An 18558-nucleotide genomic window follows, 5' to 3' on the forward strand; every position below is an offset into this window, starting at 1 on the left:
TCTTTCCAGGTTCTCCTCTGGCTTCCAGCTTCAAGAAAAAAGATGTAAAATACCACATTTTTTCTCTCTTCAGGACATGGGGGGGGGCGGGGAATCTGGGAAGGAGCTAGCAGTCTGTATCACAACCCTATCCTCCACTTACTATGCCAGAGACTTCAGGGAACGTTTTTGGGGGAGAACTAGAACTCTCTTGGTTGAGCTGTTATCTCACTCCCAATGGGAGAGCTCCTTTACCGTGTATTGTCTGGTATATATTCCCTTATGTATATTTTTCCTGATTGGTTTTGCCATTGCCTTGAATAAGTGGGTTTCTTTGCTATTATTTATGTGTCCATTGCAAAAATGGTATTTGGTGAGAAGGGAGTAAATCCTTGGATATAAAACTTGGGATCTTCCCTTCTCCACTAAGGAACAGTGGTCAAGAGTTTAGCTTGAATCTAAAAACTATATCCCCTAGACCAGTAATATTTTTTGTTTGTTGGGGTTTTTTTTATGGGGCAGTGAGGGTTAAGTGACTTGCCCAGGGTCATACAACTAGTAAGTGTCAAGTGTCTGAGGCTGGATTTGAATTCAAGTCCAACTGAATGCAGGGCTGGCGCTCTATCCACTGCACCACTTAGCTGCCCCCAACCAGTAATATTTAAAGAGGTAGAGAGATGTAATTCTAGTCCAGTACTCTCTCTCTGAAGAGCAGAATGGTCAAATTTCTGGTCCCAACCTCCTGCTTCCCCTCCTGGAAAAAATTAAAGTCTCCCTTGGAGAAGGGTTGGGGGAGGAGGCACTAGAGATGCATCAAGACACCCCATTCTACATGTGTGGGACAGCCATGTGGGGCCTTCACAAGAAACCACTCTGATGTCTTGCTACAGCACGGAGGTGACTCTGGGCTTCTGGATACACCACTTCTGGAAGGCTCTACCCTACTTGAAAAGTTTCGCGTGTCTCAACAAAAGACTGAGTCTGCTACCTGAGGACAGATCAAGCTAAGTAAGGGAAGGCTCATTGCCAGCAGTCTGGGATCTTGGGGATTTATAAGATCATATATTTTGAGTTGGAAGGGACCTCAGGAGGCCATCAAGTACAAGGAGAGTGGCTGGGTTGGGATAGAACCCAGCTTACAACTGAGCAGTTGGTATATCATAAGAAACAAGGTGTATGGGGAGCAATTTGGAACCATGCCCAAAAGGCTTTAAAACTGTGCATACCGGGGCAGCTAGGTGGTGCAGTGGATAAGCACCGGCCCTGGATTCAGGAGGACCTGAGTTCAAATCTGGCCTCAGACACTTGATAATTACTAGCTGTGTGACCCTGGGCAAGTCACTTAACCCCCATTGCCCCGCCAAAAAAAACAAACAAACAAAAAAAAACCCTATACATACCCTTTGACTCAGCAATACCACTAGCAGGTCTATATCCCAAAAAGATCATAAAAAAGGAAAAAGGACCCACATGTACAAAAAATTTTATAGCTGTTCTTTTTATGGTGGCAAAGAATTGGAAATTGAGGGAATGCCCAACTGTTGGGGAATAGCTAAACAAAGTGTGGTATATGAATGTAATGGAATACTATTGTGTTATGATAAGCAGATGGATTTAAGAAAACCCTGGAAACACTTACATGAACTGATGCTGAGTAAAATGAGCAGAACCAAGAGAACATTGTACACAGTATCAACATTGTGGGATGATCAACTGTGACTGACTTAACTCTTCTCAGCAATACAATGATCTAAGACAAATACCAAAAGACTTATGGTAGAAAATGCTCTCCACATTCAGAAAAAGAACTATGGAATCTGAATGCAGACTGAAGCATGCTATTTCCACTTTGTTGCTTTTTTGTTCTTGTTCTTGTTTATTCTTTCTTGTGTTTCTTTTTTCCTTGTTCTAATTAATGTAGAAATATGTTTAACATGATAGTAATGTTACATCATTTGCTTGCTAGCCTTGGGAGGGGGGAGGGAAAGGAGGGTGAGAGAAAAATTTGTACCTTAAAAAATATCTTTGCATGTAATTGAGAAAAATTAAAATAAAAAAAGAAATTAGGTATGGATATGTGTGAGAGTTGGAATGATGCCCCCTGCTGGGAAGAACATTGTGAGCTCTGGTCTGAGGGGAGACCAGGTGGCTTAGCGTCTAGAGGTGACCTTTTCTGGGACTTCCAAGGTCAGTTCTTCGACATCAGGAAGTGATGTTTGCTCGTGGGTCCTACTGATCAAAGTTGCCAGCCAATTAGCCGGTTTCACAGGAGGTTTCAGGATGAAGACTGGGAGGAGGGCTCTCTCTTTCTCCTGGGACCTCGGTTTGAGTGGAACAGAAATGCTGGCTCCCTTAGATACATAGATGAAGGAGTCTTGGCCTCTTTCTCTCTGATCACTAATTCCTAATGCACCTTAATAAATGCTTAAAAGTCTAACCTCTTGCTAAAGCTTCTAATTTGGGGCAACCACTCCTTAGATTTTTAGACATCATAGCTAGAATTTTAGCCCCTTCCAGGTGGCAACCTTACATACGGGCACTTTTTTTCCAACAAGTTTGAGGTAGTGAAGGTAGAAGAAAAATGAAGTGCTTGATGGATGGGAGTAGCAAGTGAGGGGTAGAGGTGTTAAGACTATTTGAATGCAATAAGGAGTTAACAGGAATAAATGGAAAATGCATCAGAGAATGAATACTCTGATGAAGGACTACGATGGAATAGGTTTCAAGAATAGGTCACACTGGATGAGATCTGTAAAAATATTTGAACTAACTGGGCCTGATCTGTGGACTTTTGACTGGCTGGCTATCTGACTGCTATTAATTGCCTAAGCCAATCTGTTAGGGCTGTTTAACAATTCCTACAGCTGCTTCTCCCAAATTGATAAGCAAACAGCTTCTTTCCATTTAACAGCAAAGGATTTATTTAGGTGAATAAACTTAGGGATAAAGGCAAAAGTAAAACATGACCTCTCAGCGTCTCTGTAGCATCCTCCTCCACCGTCTAACCGCAAGCCCCCTCTCTTTCTGTACCATTTCTCTGGTGTCCTCCCCATGTCTCCTTAGCCTCCTCTGTACTGACCGACCTTCTTCTAGTGTCCTCCCTGACCATCTAACTTCCCCGGTATATAAAAGGCCTCTCTCCTTGGGAACCCCGGGGCCAAGCCCCCACACACATCAAGCTAATTGGTTAGCCACTTTAGGGCCTCAACTGGAGTCTTGAGGGCCCGTGCTCACCAGGCCAAGGGCTCAAGGGGGCTGTGCCACCCACTGCGCGTCCAGGGCCTCTGCACACCTGCACCAGGGGCCAGCAGGGGCAAGCCTGGGATCTCCGGGGCAGATCCCCTCAGGGTGGAGGGAGCTGGGGCTTTTCGAAGCCCTCCAGCCCTGACAGCACCCCCTAAGACTCCAAGGCCCATGGGGCTTCACAGAGAAAAACCCTGAGGGCCTAAGGCTTTTTAATCTCAGTCCAAAGGCAGGGTCCCCAAATCACAATAAATTCCCACAGATTACAAACGCAGGCATAGGTTAAGCTTTAGCAATGAGTAGGGATAACTCTCGGTAAGGAAGAGGAAAGCACTGGTGATGATTCTGCAAATTTTGGAGGAGTAAAATTTAGGGAACCAGCTGTTGCCAGATGGTCACCATGTTCTCAATGAAAAGTCTAAATCAAAGCTTCTTAAATTGTGGGGTTGCAGAAAAGTGGGGGTCATGAAAAATTTGGAAACAGTAAAAGCTTATGTATACCTATTTTATATGCCTATTTACCCAGGTTATGTAAAAATTTCTTGGGCAAAAAGGGGTTGTGAGTGGAAAAAGTTTAAGAAGCCCTGGTCTAAGTTATCAGCTATAAATGTAAATACTGGGGGAGGGAGTTACTTGGAAACTTGAGGAAAGATGAAAAGGTCTGGATTATCCCATGAGAAATTTGAGACTGTTAATTTGTAAAAACACTTTATTTTAAATACTAAAATTTTTAAGAAAAGTATGTATTCTGAAATCCTTTTGATATACATTTTCTTCATAATACTTTACATTATTCAGGTTTTCCTCCAATATGAATTCTCTGAAGTTGAGTTGAAAAAAGCTATCCCACAATCATTACATTCATTAAGGTGGGGTTTTTTTTCCCCAGTATAAATTTTATGATGGTGACTCCATTCTGGCAGGAGGCATTCCTGTACATAATACATTCAAAAGATTTATCTCAGGTACGGAATATCTGCTGTAGAGTAAGTTCTGTGCTATTTCAAAATGCCTTTCTACATGTGTTATATTCTTAAAATTTCTGTCCAGTATGAGTTCTCTGATGTCGATTAAGTCCCGTCTTCTGTTGGAAGGCCTTCCCACACTCATGACATTCATAAAGTTTTTCTCCAGTATGTGTCCTCTGATGTCGAGTAAGGTTTGTGTTCCACTTGAAGGTCTTTCCACATTCATTACATTCATATGGTTTCTCTCCAGTGTGAATTCTCTGATGTTCAATAAGCACTGTACTCCATCGAAAAGCCTTTCCACATTCATTACATTCATAAGGTTTCTCTCCAGTATGAATTCTTTGATGTCGAGTAAGGTTTGTGTTCCATTGAAAGGTCTTTCCACATTCATTACATTCATAAAGTTTTTCTCCAGTATGAGGCCTCTGATGTTCAGTAAGTGCTGACTTCTGGTGGGAGGCCTTTCCACATAAATAAGGTTTCTCTCCAGCATGAATTCTCTGATGTCGAGTAAGGTTTGTGTTCCAGTGGAAGCATTTCCCACATTCATTACATTCATAAGGTTTCTCTCCAGTATGGGTTTTCTGATGTTCAGCAAGCACTGTCCTCCAACGAAAATACTTTCCACATTCATTACATTCATAAGGTTTCTCTCCTGTATGAGTTCTCTGATGTTCAGTAAGTACTGTCCTCTGTCGGAAGGCTTTCCCACATTCCTTACATACATAAGGTTTCTCTCCAGTGTGAATTCTTTGATGGCGACTAAGGTGCGTGCTCCATCGAAAGGTCTTTCCACACTTATTACATTCATAAGGTTTCTCTCTAGTATGAGTTCTCTGATGTTCAGTAAGCATTGACCTCTTGTGGTAGGCCTTTCCACATTCATTACATACATAAGGTTTCTCACCAGAATGTACTGTCTGATGTTGCAAAAGATGTGACTTCCAACGGAAAGCCTTCCTACATATACTACATTCAAAAGGTTTCTCTACAGGATGAACTCTCTGGTGTTGAGTAAGTTTATTATTGAGACAGATGGTCTTTCCACTTTCAATACGTCCATAGGGTTTCTCAGCAGCATGAATTTTCTGGTGTTCCTGAAGTCCTGATCTCTGACAAAAGACCTCGCCACATTTATTTTTCTGGTTTTGAGTAAGATATTTGTTCTGACAGAAACCCTTTTCACCTTCATTGCAAGCATAAGGTTTTTCTGCAGAATCTATTCTCTGATGGCCAATAAGTCTGGTGTTCTGGAAGAAGGCATTTCCATAATCATTGGGTACATGATATTTCTCCTTTCTGTTCTGCTTCCTCTTGTACTTGGCTCCATATTCCCAGATTTGTCCCAATCTGAAGAAACAGTGAATGTCACTTATGTCACTTGGATCCTGGGATGATTCTTTCATAAAACTGCCCATCTTAGGAGGTGGTTCCTTGGTTTCATGGCTCCTCTTCCAATCTGAAAAAAACACAAGTAAGTATTCCCTAGTACCTGTGCATTATACTTAGTCTCACATTCTATCATGCCGATAAAGAAAATAACTCAAATATCAAATATATATTAAATAAAAATAGTACTTTCTATTTGGATAGTTGTTTTTACTTTACTAAATACTAAATAATCTTGTGAGGCTGGCAGGTCATTCAGTTATCACATTTTTTAGAATGTACTATAATAGAAAAAAATTGGTGATCTCCTGGATACTTCAAGAACAAGATAAACAGGACTTAACTAATTTTTTCTTTAACATGGTTATGTCCGGTAGATCATGTGAATTTCATAAATTGAGTTTGCTTAGATTTTGACAAATTCTGTCATGCCTGTAACTAGAATGGCAATACTACCGAAATTAACTTATAGATTAAAAGAACAGATCATTCATAAGGTACATTCATTAGACACAAAAGGTATCTAATAGAATAATGTTTGATAACTTCAGATCACAAGGGGATAATTATTCAATAACATTAATTTTTAAAAAATTAGACAACAGGTATGGAGAAAAACTGGATACATCACATCTCAAACTATATAACATGAAACATCCCCAGGTGATAAAAATCAAAAGATATAAAAGAAAAACACATACTATGCAAAATAGAATAAAATTATATGTGCACTGCAATCATAAAGGAGCAAAATTGTTAATGTTCCTAAAAAACAAAATAAAAAGAGGCAAAATAGACGCATTTGATTCTGTAAAATTAAAGAGTTGTTGCCCAACAAGAAATAAAGGAACTGGGATATAAAGGAAAGGGGAAAAAATTTAAGAATACATCTTTACAATAATTACTTCTACACAAAATCTGATATTTAAAATCCATAAGGACTTGTTAGATGTTTTTTTTCAGGGCAATGAGGGTTAAGTGACTTGCCCAGGGTCACACACCTAGTAAGTGTCAAGTGTCTGAGGCCGGATTTGAAATCAGGTCCTCCTGAATCCAGGGCCGGTGCTTTATCCACTTGCGCCACCTAGCTACCCCAACTTGTTAGAATTTTTAAAATCTATCTATCAAAAGAGAAATGGTTCAAAGTACATTTCTCAGAATCAGAGATGATGACCAACAACCGCACAAAAACTATGCAAACTCCAGTCATCAAAGCAACGAGAATAAAAACAACAAAGACTTCCTTGTCCCCCATTCAGTTAGCAAAGTAATTTTTTTGAAAACTAAAGGATAAGGGGGGCAGCTAGGTGACACAGTAGATAAAGCACCGGCCCTGGATTCAGGAGGACCTAAGTTCAAGTCCGGCCACAGACATTTGACACTTACTAGCTGGGTGACCCTGGGCAAGTAAGTATTCCAAAAGGGGTTGGAAGAAATGAAACAAGATAAAAAAGTGCAATTAAAAATGCCGGAGGAAAAAAAATGAAAAGAGAATAAACAGCTTAGAACAGAAGAAAATATGAACCAAATATTGGACTCCCAGAAAAATATAACACAGTAAACAAAATTCAATGACGCCATGAGACAACAAGAAGTATTTGAAGAAAATTTGAAATTGGAAAGTTTGTATAGACAAAAGTTGAGACAGGATCCTGTGGGGAGCAGGAGGAGATGGAGGAGGAAGAAGGGAAAGGGGGCATAAAGTCCACCCTCCTTTCCAGGATCCTCCCACATGTCCTCATCCCATACACCAGGGCCTGAATCTTTCCACACCAGAGCACGAACATCAGCCCCAGAGAACTGCTGGGAAGTCCATGAAACTGCTGGGCTTTAATCAAATACTTCTGTACCTGATCCCCTGAAGTCTGGTTTGCTGCTGCACACTTGGGCCTGGGCAGTAACTGTGAGCTTACCACCTTCTCTCCTGAGGACTGAACCTCACCCTCAAGGGCTCCTGAGGCACAGATTGCTTTCACTAAGACTAAAGGCAGAAGCCAGGCAAAGCCCATATCCCCGGATCCCCGGGAACATCTACAGAGCTTCACTAAGGCTGCAGTTGGGCACAAACAGGAAGCTCTGCACTACTGGGTGCCTGGGGACAGGAGGACCACACCCAGGCACAGAGAGGTCGTCCTTAGAGCTGTCCTCCATGTCCCCTTCTTCCTTTTGTCCCATGTTCTAGAGGGCCCTGGCACTAGCCTGTCTGGAGTCGGTCCCAGGGCTCCCCTTGGGCAAGGTTCAACATCGAGAGGCTGCGGTGCCTGGTCCTCTCCACTGCTGGTCTCCCTGGGGACCTCATGGTCTACTGGGCCATGCAGAAGGCTCCCAGCTGCGCAGTAATCCCAGAACTTAGTACCCCCACAAGGCAGGCACAGCCCCCTGGAGGAAGCCATGATCCCACACCAAAGGATGACTGTAGCCCAGTGCAGGCAGAAAAAGTCAGACCTGTGAACAAGTCGACCTAGAGAGAGTGGGGGTCCTGGGGCTAGCCCCTACACTGCAGCTACCAGGGTCATTGGCTGGCGCTCCTCACGGAGCTCTGGCTGCAGCACAGCATCTATAAAAGTCACCGAGTCATCTCCCAGAAACCTGCTCTATGCGCAGACCAATAAATGCCAGGAATGACCTTGACAGAAGCTATAACCACCATCGATGGGGGCCAAAGAGAAGAGGGGTGCCACACCTTCAAAGGTCTTACAATGGAAACCCCTCTCCCCCCACGGACCTTTCAGTATGCAAATTTGGGAGAGCACAAGGACGCTTCATATGTAAAAAGCCTGACAATGAATCGTGTTTGATACAAAGGTTTCTCCTGCTTAGGAAAGGACAGGGAGACTGGAACATGCTCATCCCTGTTCCTTGTGGGGGGTGGGGAGACAACAGAGGTGGGGAAAAGCAAATGCTGCCAAGCCAGCCCAGAGAACTGCTTTTGTATCCTGGGCTATAGGGCATGACTCTGGGTAGGAGAGGGGGAGGAGCGTCCTGGGGAATGAGTGTGATAGAAACACTAGATATCAACAAGACTGAAAACCATGAGGCCCCCTGACCAATATGGTGGAGGGACACTGACAATGACCTCCCTCCTAAGAATTCTGGCCCACCTGGCTCCCAGCCTCCATTCTCCAAGCAGGAAGGCCTCCCTCAGGAGCCCCTCCACACATGAGATGGGGATTCACAGCAGTCTCTGAGGCACCTGCTAGTGAAAACAGGTCACCCAGGACAAGGGAGAGGCTGACTAGGGTCACCAAGAGAAAAGAGGGAGAGAAAGCCATCCCTGACCGCAGGCACATCTCTCTCTAACACAGGGTGTAGAGGGAGGCCAGGAAAGTGACTGGACGCAGGGAAGAGGCTGCATGAAGGGCCTGTGCAGGCCGAGGGCTCCTGGGAGGGAAGAGACAGCAACGGGCACGCTCAGGGCACTGCGCCACGCCTTTTACAAATGCCCCATCATTTGAGAACAGAACTTCCTCTCCCCTGGCACTGGTTCTGCCCCTGAGGGAGGGCCCAGCTCGGACACCGCTTGGCTGGCTTCTGGGCTGGGGCTTTGCTGCTCACCTGGATGGGCGACCCTGGGGATGTCTCCCTCCAGCTTCCAGGGGGCTTCCCCGTGCTGCAGCTGATAGATCACGTGTGGTTTGGAAAATTCAAGTCCTGCTCAAGAGAAGGTGAAGATTCTCAGGGTCAGAATTCAACCTCTGTCCTTCTCTCTTGGGGAGAAAACAGAGCTGCCCAGGAGGCCCACGGCTTGTCCAAAGGACTCCTGGCCAAGGCTCTACGCTTAAATGTGGTGAATTAGGTCACAAAAGAGATGCGGGCTCAGAAAAAGAAAAAAAAGAGCTCATTGCAGCCTGACCCTGCCAACAGGATGGGAACCTTTCATGCTTCCAGGCCTCTCTACTGGGTACTTTAAGGGAGAACCTCTGACTGGAGGGGCCCAAGAAAGGGGGAAACATAACCTTAGGGGCAATACGGTCAAACTGCCAGCTTCTAGTTCTATAACCAAAGCCCTTTGATCTAGGAGTGAGGACCATGAAAAGATGAACAGTCTCTGCTGCCCAGAGGCTGAACAATGATTACATAAAAGTCCAGCCAATCGACAACAGCTTTTCCTAAGGAAAGAAGGGAAACCCTCCCAACTGGCAGATTCTGAGGCCTTACCCAGGTAGACCAGGTTTCTGTAGTTCTCCAGCATCACGTCCCGGTACAATTTCTTTTGCGAGGGCTGCAGGCGCCCCCACTCCTCCCAGGTGAAGTCCACGGTCACATCCCTGAATGTCACCAATTCCTGAAATATAAATGTATGTGAGGGCATCCTGGCGCCTCATAACGACCTGAGAGGAAAGGTAGAGGTGCCCGGGGACTGTAAGGAGTCCTGGAGCGTCCAGCCCTCAGCGCATTCCTGGACAAGTACTGGCTGATCACCCACTGTGTGCCAGTGTTCTGAATCAGGTACTAATCATACAGCTAGTGCAGTTGTCCATAACAAGGACCTTCCTCCTAATGAACCTGGGAGGCTCCATTCTGTCCATGACAGCCCCTCCCCCCCATTCCCCCTCTTCAGCGGAGCCCAGACCAGCACTTCTAAGCGGCCTTGGGGGCCGCCTTCCATCCCAGCCCAGGAGCCACCTAGCTTGGGATTCATCCCACACCCCACGGCATCTGCATGCACCTTCCTAAGTAGCCACGGGGCACTGACATCAGCCACCAGGCTACAGACATTCACTTCTGACCAGAGCTTACAGAACGGCTGATCCTTAGCAGCAAACATTTATTCCTCGTTACAAACTCTCCCAACATCCTCCACTGTGCCTGGGACTCTCTCCCTTTGTATCACACTCTCTCTTTCCTCAACTCTCATCAGGTCCTGAGCACAATCCCACCTGCTGCAGGAAGCCTTCCCAACCCGTTGGTGCCGGTGCCCTCCCTCTCACACCTCTACTTTATGCCATCTCTCTCTCTCATCTGTGCATACGTCTTTGCAGGGGGTCTCCCCCAGGAGACTGTGAGCTCCCAGAGAGCAGGGATTGCCTGGTTTTTGCTTTTCTTTGTGTGGGGATTAAAACTGTCCACCCTAGGGTGAAGTGGATAAAGCACTGGCCCTGGATTCAGGAGGACCTGAGTTCAAATCCAGCCTCAGACACTTGACACTTACTAGCTGAGTGACTCTGGGCAAGTCACTTAACCCTCATTGCCCAGAAATAAAATTTAAAAAAACAACCAAAAACCGTCCACCCTTCAATAAAAGAGACTGAGGCAGAGCTCTGAGCCAATGGCACTTTATTAAAGGGTCCATGTTCCCTCTAAGGGGACCTCAGAGTTTCCTCACAATCTAAGATCCCTCCTATTTCCAGGACCTTGTTTTTATAGGGTTTGATACCCAAATATGCCAAAGAGGCATGGTGAAATACAGACTCTTATTGCTTGATAGACTTTGCTCTTGAGTGCCAAAAATGACGTGTTAGCAGGGGCAGTAGTGGGTTGGGTGAAGCGTCAGGGCATCTCCACTGACCAAGTGGTCATAAGATGGTCACCTGCTCATGTTGCAAAAGAGAGAATGGTCCAGAGATACAACAAGAAGTTGGGGGACTTTCCAAAGCATCAAGTCATCCCACCCACGCTGGGTTGGGACATGGAGTTTGAGCAAAAAAGGCTGGAGAGACCTTTGTCAGCATCCTTGTGGCTGCACCAAGGGAGCCTCCTAACTTGCTAAACTAGTGGTGCACATCACATGAACGTTTGAGGCCCACTGTAAGAACGGAGCTATCTGATTATCCCTATATGATTTATGTAAAATATCAGCCTGATTAATACTGATTGGAACAGAGTTGGGGTCCAAATGAATGATTTCTCACATCCGTCCCAGTGCTTGGCACACAGTAGGCATTTAATAAATGCCTGCTGATGATTGCGGCCTGATTTAAACCAGGTTTATAATAGCAACACCTTGACTAGTTGGCTTCAGAAAATGTGTGACTCGATGTCTCCTCTGGTCTGGGGGAAGAAAAGGGAAATCAGAAGCATGTGGCTTGTTATGGCTCCAACACTGACTCTGTCTTCCAAGGCATTTCTTTTCTCAGAAGCCGGGTTCCTGATTCTCCAAAAGGGCCTAATGGGACCAATACTCATCCACTTGTGTGATTTATGCTGCAAATCTTAGGACTGAATGCAACAGTTGCTGTGAGTTTCATGCTTACTGTGCAAGTGTCACAGCATCAGGTCAACACTGAACACACCCCAGAACTGGGCACCCCGACACGTCAAGGAGCGAACACTGGCCCGAGAAGGCAAGGACACTGTGTAAGTGGGAAGAACCCCCCGTGCTGACCCCATCACACAGAAGGCAGAGTCGCCAGGGCCAGACTGCCCCTCAGAGGCCCCAAGGTCAGCTAGGCTCTGCCACTGCCCACCCCGGTGCCCACAGTCAGGCCACTTTCTCCTCTCGGAGCCTGCGGCGTTCTTTTCTGGAAATCGAGGGGCTCAGATGAGGGGGCCCGAGGTCCCCATTTCTCCGGTTGTACGAGAACGTGCCCACTCTGACATCACTTCAGAAACAAGGGGCCTCCCGCTCACCTGGGGGGCCGGGGCTGCCCGGAGTACAAGGGCCATTGTCGCTTCCTCGGTGCTCCCACCTCTCGGGGAAGGCCGGGCATCCAGGGCAGGGCTGCGGAAGGAAGAGGAGCCGTGAGCGGAGCCGACCCTGACCCCAGGCTCCCCCTCCAGCGCCTCCGCCTCTTCCCTGGCCCTCAATGCGCCCACCATCAAAACGTCTACACTGCCGAGGGGCAGCAACAAACACTAGGGACAGGAGGGCTCTGGGTGAGTCCTGGCCCCCAAAGGCAAACGGGCGCATCAGGGAATACAAGGCAGCTCGCTGGGGTTACAGCAGGACAGCCCGGGCCAAGCGGGGGGCTGAGAAGGGGCACCACAGTACACAGAGCTCCTGGCCTGGAGTCAGGAAGACCCGAATTCAAATCCGGCCTCAGACACTTCCCAGCTAGGTGACCCTGGGCAAGTCACTTCACCCCGCCTGCCTCAGTTTCCTCATCTGTAACACGGGGAGGGTGGCTGTTGTGGGGCTCAAAGAAGACAATATCTGTGAAGCGCTGAGCGCGGGGCCGGCACACAGCAGGCGCCTAATGCATGCTGACCGTAATAGCTATCGCCGTTATTAATTATAACAACGCCGTAACAGGCACCGCGCGATAACAACTCCCGTCCACATCACGTGACCGAGCCCCCCACGTGACCCTTCCTGGGCCCATTCCAGACCTACCTCGCTCGTTCCCGCCCCCGTCCCCCCGCGGTCCAGCCCTGACCGCGCTCCAGGCAATGGCGGCCCCGAACAGCCGCCACAGAAAAACCGGGAAAGGGCGGGCACTTCCGGTATATACAGAAAGTTATGGGACAACAAAGGGTCTTTTTCCTCGTTTGGCCGCAATGGATTCTGGGAGTAGTAGTTCGAAGGCCAAGAGCGCCTTGTGCGCATGCGCCGCAGGGGCCCTCTACTATAGTCAAACTGCAGAGATATTCTCTGAGCAATCCATCCCATTTCTTCGTGGGAGACTGAAATTATCCCAGGGACCCCGGCCTCCTGTGCCTCCGCCTCGTCCACGCGGGCGTTTTCAGATGGTTCTCCCAAACCCCGGTGCCTCCACCTGAAATGCACTCCTTCATCCTTTTCCCCTTGAGGTCGTGCTTTTCCTTCCAGGCTAGGCTCAAAGGCCCCCGCCTCCAGGAAGCCTCTTTGGATTCCCCTCTTTGGGTGATCTCCCTAACTTATGTCTGCGTTATCAGTGAAGGAGCTTGACAAACTGATAAAGAATAATGGCTGTGGAGCCCCCAGACACCTGGAATGGAATCCCACCTCTGAGACATACTGCTCTTTCAGCGAAGATTTCTGTTCAGCTCCCAAAATTCAGTGATATTTTCAGTAGAGAGGACCCCACTATAGTTCTAGCTCTTCTCTTTCGAGTCCCAGGGAGATTCTCCAGCTCCGGGCTGGACAGACATCACTGGATAGCCCACAGGCCTCTTAAACCTTCCCTCTGAAGACTCATTACATTTCCTAACCTTCCTCCTTCTGTCTGGGGGCTGGGGGTGAAGTGCTTTACTCAGGTCACTCCACCCCACTTAAAGACAATCTGATAACTTAAAAGCAAGCCACAATTTTGAAAGTGTGAAAAGTACTTGGAATTATAATGGAATTATACAAGGAGACTGTTAGGTAGTATGAGAAAACCTGATCAGACCCTGGGGGTCTTCTATAAATTTTTAGGTTATTTTAGAACTGGGGTTATTGCAGAGATTGAAGTTCCTGGTGGGTGTGGGGAGAAGAGAGTATTTTGGTTTCAGCCTTGATCTCTTGCAGTCATTGCTTCCTTCATCATTCTGATTGCTCAGAAAATTTGCTTTTTTATGTTTCTCCTGACTCTTGTGTTTGTGTTTCTATTCATCTCTAGTCTTTCCATCAGGATTGCTTAAAAGCCCTCTATTTCACAAAAGTCTATTCTTACCCTTGTAGAAGTCTACTTTTTTAAATGGGCAAATAATTTTTAGTTGTAAACCTTTATCTTTTACCTGTTGGATTATTGTTTTCCAAACTCTGCTTCATTATAGTAGTAGCTGCCAAATCTTATGTGATCCTGACGGTGACTCATCAGTGCCTAAGTTCTTTCATACTGGTTGTTTGCAGTATTTTTTTTTTTTACTTTAATGTGGAAATTCTTGGTTTTGGCTAAATGTTCCTGGGAGTTTTAGCTTGAGCTTTCCTTTCAGAGGTGATTGATGGATTCTTTCTAATTTCACTTTGCCTGCTGTTTTTAATAGATCTGAGCAAGTTTCCCTTCATAATTTATTTAAATATGACATCTAGGCTTAGGAATGCTGATGATTTATATGAATTTATTTTCTATCCTGAAACTTTTTTGAATTTACTATTTAAAAAAAAACTTTTATTGCTATTTTGTGGTTTTTATAGCACCATAGTTATTCCAAGTACCTTTCCCTCTTCCCCTCCCAGAGAGTCCTCATATGACAAATAGTATTTTTTTAGCAAGAGAAAAAAATGGCAATGTAACTGAAAGACACGATGAAAGAGTCTGAAAACATGTGCCATGTGTGACACCTGTGGGCTTCCCACCCCCCACAAAGGGTAGATTGATGGTGTCTTCTCATATCTTCTCATTCAAGCCTATCTTGATCTTTATAATTTTGTTACATTCACTTTCCAGTTTGTAGTGTCATTGGTCTTTCCATTTATATTATTGTCATTGCTGATTTTGTTTTCTGGCTCTTCTCGCTTCACTCTGCATCAATTCATATAGATCTTGCTTCTCTGTATTCTTCATACATATAATTTTATACAGTGTAATAATAATCTTTTATGTTCACATACCACACTTTTTTTTAGCTATTCCCCAATCAATGGATATCTGCTTCATTTCCAATTTTTAGTTATCACAAATAGTGCTGCTGTGTTTTGGAATATATGGGGACTTTTTCCTTATCAAAGACTTCCTTAGGGTATAAGCCCAGTAATAGAGACTCTGGTTTAAAGGGTATGGACATTTTAGTCATTCTATTTGCATAACTTCAATTTGCTTTCCAAAATAGTTGTGCAATTTCACAGCTCTGCCAGCAATGCATTAGTGTCCCCATCTTTCTAAACCTCTCCGGCATGGACTGTTGCCATTTTAAAAAAATCATTTTGCCAATGTGCAGGGTGCGAGGTGAAACCTTAAAGTTGTTTTGATTCATATTTCTTTTATTAGTAGTTGTTTGGAGCATTTTCCTTGTGACTGTGGATATTTTTCAGTGCTTTCAATAACTGCATATTAATACTCTTTGGCCATTTATTATTTATTATGGCTATTATTAGGCTTATATATAACTATTATTTCTATATCTTAGATACTAAACCATTATCAGAGAAATTTGATGCAAAGATGTTTTCCATTTGACCACTTTCCTTCATATCTTAGATTCATTAAGGTTGTCTGTGGAAAAGCTTTTTAGTTTGAAGTAATCGGAGTTATCTCTTTTATCTTTTATAATTGCTCCTGTGTCTTTGGCAAAGAATACATCTCCTATCCGTAGCTGTAATAAATTTATTATTTTTATTTTATTTTTGGTTGATTCTTTAGGTTTTTATAAATAAGCTATCTTATTTTCCAAAAGTGTTTCTTGTTTCCTATGCTTATTCCCTCAATTTTCTTCTTTTGTCTCATTGCTATAGCTAGAATTTCCAGCACTATATTAAAGAATAATAGGATTAGTGGAATTTTTGCTTTACCCTGGTATTATGGGAAAGACCTCTAGCTTATCCCCACAATATATAATGCAGGCCCTTGATTTTGGACTAGATATTATTTATCATATCAGGGAAGTTAGGTGGCACAGTGGATAGAGCACTGGGCCTGGAGTCAGAAGGAGCTGAGTTCAAATCCGGCCTCAGATACCTACCAGCTATATGACCCTGGACAAGTCACTTCACCCTGTTTGCCTCAATGTACTCATCTGTAAAATAAGCTGGAAAAGGAAAGGCAAACCACTCCAGTATCTTTGTCAAGAAAACCCCAAACAGGGCCATGGACAATTGGACACAACTGAAATGACTGAACAACAAGCAAGACCTGTTTATTCCTTTGTTTTCCAGTGCTTTTGACAGGTATAGCTAGAGAAGCTTTTAGAAGAAACCCTCTTCCTGAATCAATCATGATTTTTGTTGTTATTGTTATCATTATGGTTTATGATGTTGATGGTTTTTCTAATATTGAAGCAACACTAAATCCAATCTAGTCACAGTGTTAATCTTCATGATACATTGTTCTAGTCTCTTTGCTAATAGTTTACTTAAAGTTTTTGCATGAATGTTCCTTAGGGTTGTTGATCCATAGTTTTGTTTTTCTCTTCTGACTCTCCCTGGTTTAGGTATCAATCACAGGTGAAAAGCACGTTGGTAGGGGCTCATGAATTACATCATTAGAACACCACCCTAACTACACAAAGCTACCCCTAGGCTTTGAGGGAGCAAGTACCAGCTACCCTCTGGTCATTGCCAAGCTTGAGTAGAGGTTAGAAGAGTATCTCCAAAATATACACTTGCTACATAGATCTTGATTGGGCTAAGTGGCTAATAAAGTCTCTTTTTACTCTGGAATTAGCAGGTTTATGTGAAGAATGGTTCTTTCACATGCAAAAAATATGTGACATTTCACAGATCAAGGATATGGCTTTAGACTTCTCCCAGAACTTGTATGCTTCTTAGAAGGACCTATATAGCTATGCCTTACTCAAGAACTATTGGAATTTGATCTGCCTGGGAGCAAGCATAGTTTCTCCTTATAAGAAAAAAAAGAGAGAACTTTCTACACTCATTATCTCCAAGTTCTCACCTCATAATCACTTCTCAACACCTTTCAATCAAGCTTTTGACCTTATCACTGACTTAAAACCTCTCTCCAAAGTTATTAAATGAATAAGTGACAAACCTGAGAGCCTTTCCTCAGTTCTTATCTTTCTTGGATTGTTTGCAGAATTATAAGACTGTTGACCACTCCCTCCTCTAAGATATTTTCTCTTCCATGGGTTTTCATGACAGCACTCTCTCCTCATTCTCCTCCTACCTATCTGGTCACTTCTTTTCAGCTTCCTTTGATATGTCATCATTCTTATTCTACCTGCTATGTGTGAGTGTCTTCCAAGGCTCTGTCTTGGGCATTGTTGAGCTCCTTATCTCTCATGGATTCAATTCTCCTGCTATATAAACAGTTCTAAGATTTAGAAATTTAGCCCCATGTTCCTGTCCCGTATTACCAACTGCATATTGGACATGTTTAATCATATGGGTTTGATAGCTTTGATTTCTTCCTCTGAAAACTGCCTATTAATATCCTTCCAACATTTATCAATTGGGGAAGGGCTCTTATTCTTGTAAATTTGATGAAATTCTCTATACATTTAGAAATGAAACCCTAATTCGAGAAACTTGCCACAACCCCCCCCCAGTTTCCGGCTTTTCTCTTAATTTTACCTGCATTGGTTTTGTTTCTGTAAAAACTTTTAAAAATTGATATAATCAAAATTATCCTTACTTCCTGTGAACCTCTCTATATTGTTTGATGATGGACTCTTCCCATATCTATAGATCTGACAGGCTATTTCATGTTCCATGAATTTGCTTATGATATCACTCCTTACGTCTAAATCATGCACCCATTTTAAGCTTATCTCGATATATGGCATGAGGTTTCTGCCTGACAACTTTCCAGTTTTTCCAACAGTTTTTGTGAAATGATAAGTTCTTGTCGAGATCTCTCCTTTCTCCCCAATCCTTCTCCACACAGCTGCAGACTGATATTCCTAGAGCACAGTTCTGACCATGTTGCTCTCTTGCTTAAGAAGGTCCAGTGGTTCCCCTTTGCTCATGGGATAAAACAGAAATTCTTCTGCCCTCCCTTTATCATCTGGCCCCAGCAACCTTTCTAGGCTCATTATAGATTACTCTGCTAAGATGCTATCCAAAGGCCCCTTTGCCCTGGAAATGTCCCCCAAACCAATGATGTGGTGGCCAGCACTTGAAGTCGCTCCAGAGAAAGAGCATTTGTTGGGGCTGAGGACCCTGTCCCCTTTGGGACAGAGTCTCTGCAGAGAGGATCAGGTGCATAGAGGACTTAGTGTGAGCTTAACCTGGTCTAGGCTGTGTGTATCTCAGAGTGTTTCTCCACTCCAAGGGTCAGGCACCAGAAATGTTCCCCAGTTCCATTCATAAATGCAGGCTTAGGAAAACTGTCCTGGCTCTTGTTCTGGGCATCTCTAACACAGCCTCCTCCAGGACGACCTGCCAGTGGGAATAAGGATGGAATGAAGGTGGACCCCCATCTCCCTCAGTCCAGGCCATATGGCTCCTTGAGAATGCCAGTCCATCTAGAAGTTCCTACCCCATTCAACAACAGAAAGTCGATCCTTGTTTTGGAAC

At 44.4% G+C, this 18558-nt stretch overlaps 1 protein-coding gene across 1 annotated transcript; it reads right to left on the reverse strand.

The window, feature by feature from the left end:
* Positions 1-4032: 4032 nt before the first annotated feature.
* LOC122744190 (zinc finger protein 883-like) lies at positions 4033-16980 on the reverse strand. The gene is made up of 6 exons (XM_043989613.1): positions 16976-16980; positions 12856-13026; positions 12153-12243; positions 9741-9867; positions 9138-9233; positions 4033-5652 (listed from the first exon to the last, which is right to left on the reverse strand). The coding sequence occupies exons 1-6, from the start codon at positions 16978-16980 to the stop codon at positions 4256-4258; spliced, it is 1887 nt and encodes a 628-aa protein (XP_043845548.1). The 3' UTR covers positions 4033-4255.
* Positions 16981-18558: the final 1578 nt, after the last annotated feature.

This window comes from Dromiciops gliroides, chromosome 1 (genome assembly GCF_019393635.1).
Source record: "Dromiciops gliroides isolate mDroGli1 chromosome 1, mDroGli1.pri, whole genome shotgun sequence".
Lineage (NCBI taxonomy): Eukaryota > Metazoa > Chordata > Mammalia > Microbiotheria > Microbiotheriidae > Dromiciops > Dromiciops gliroides.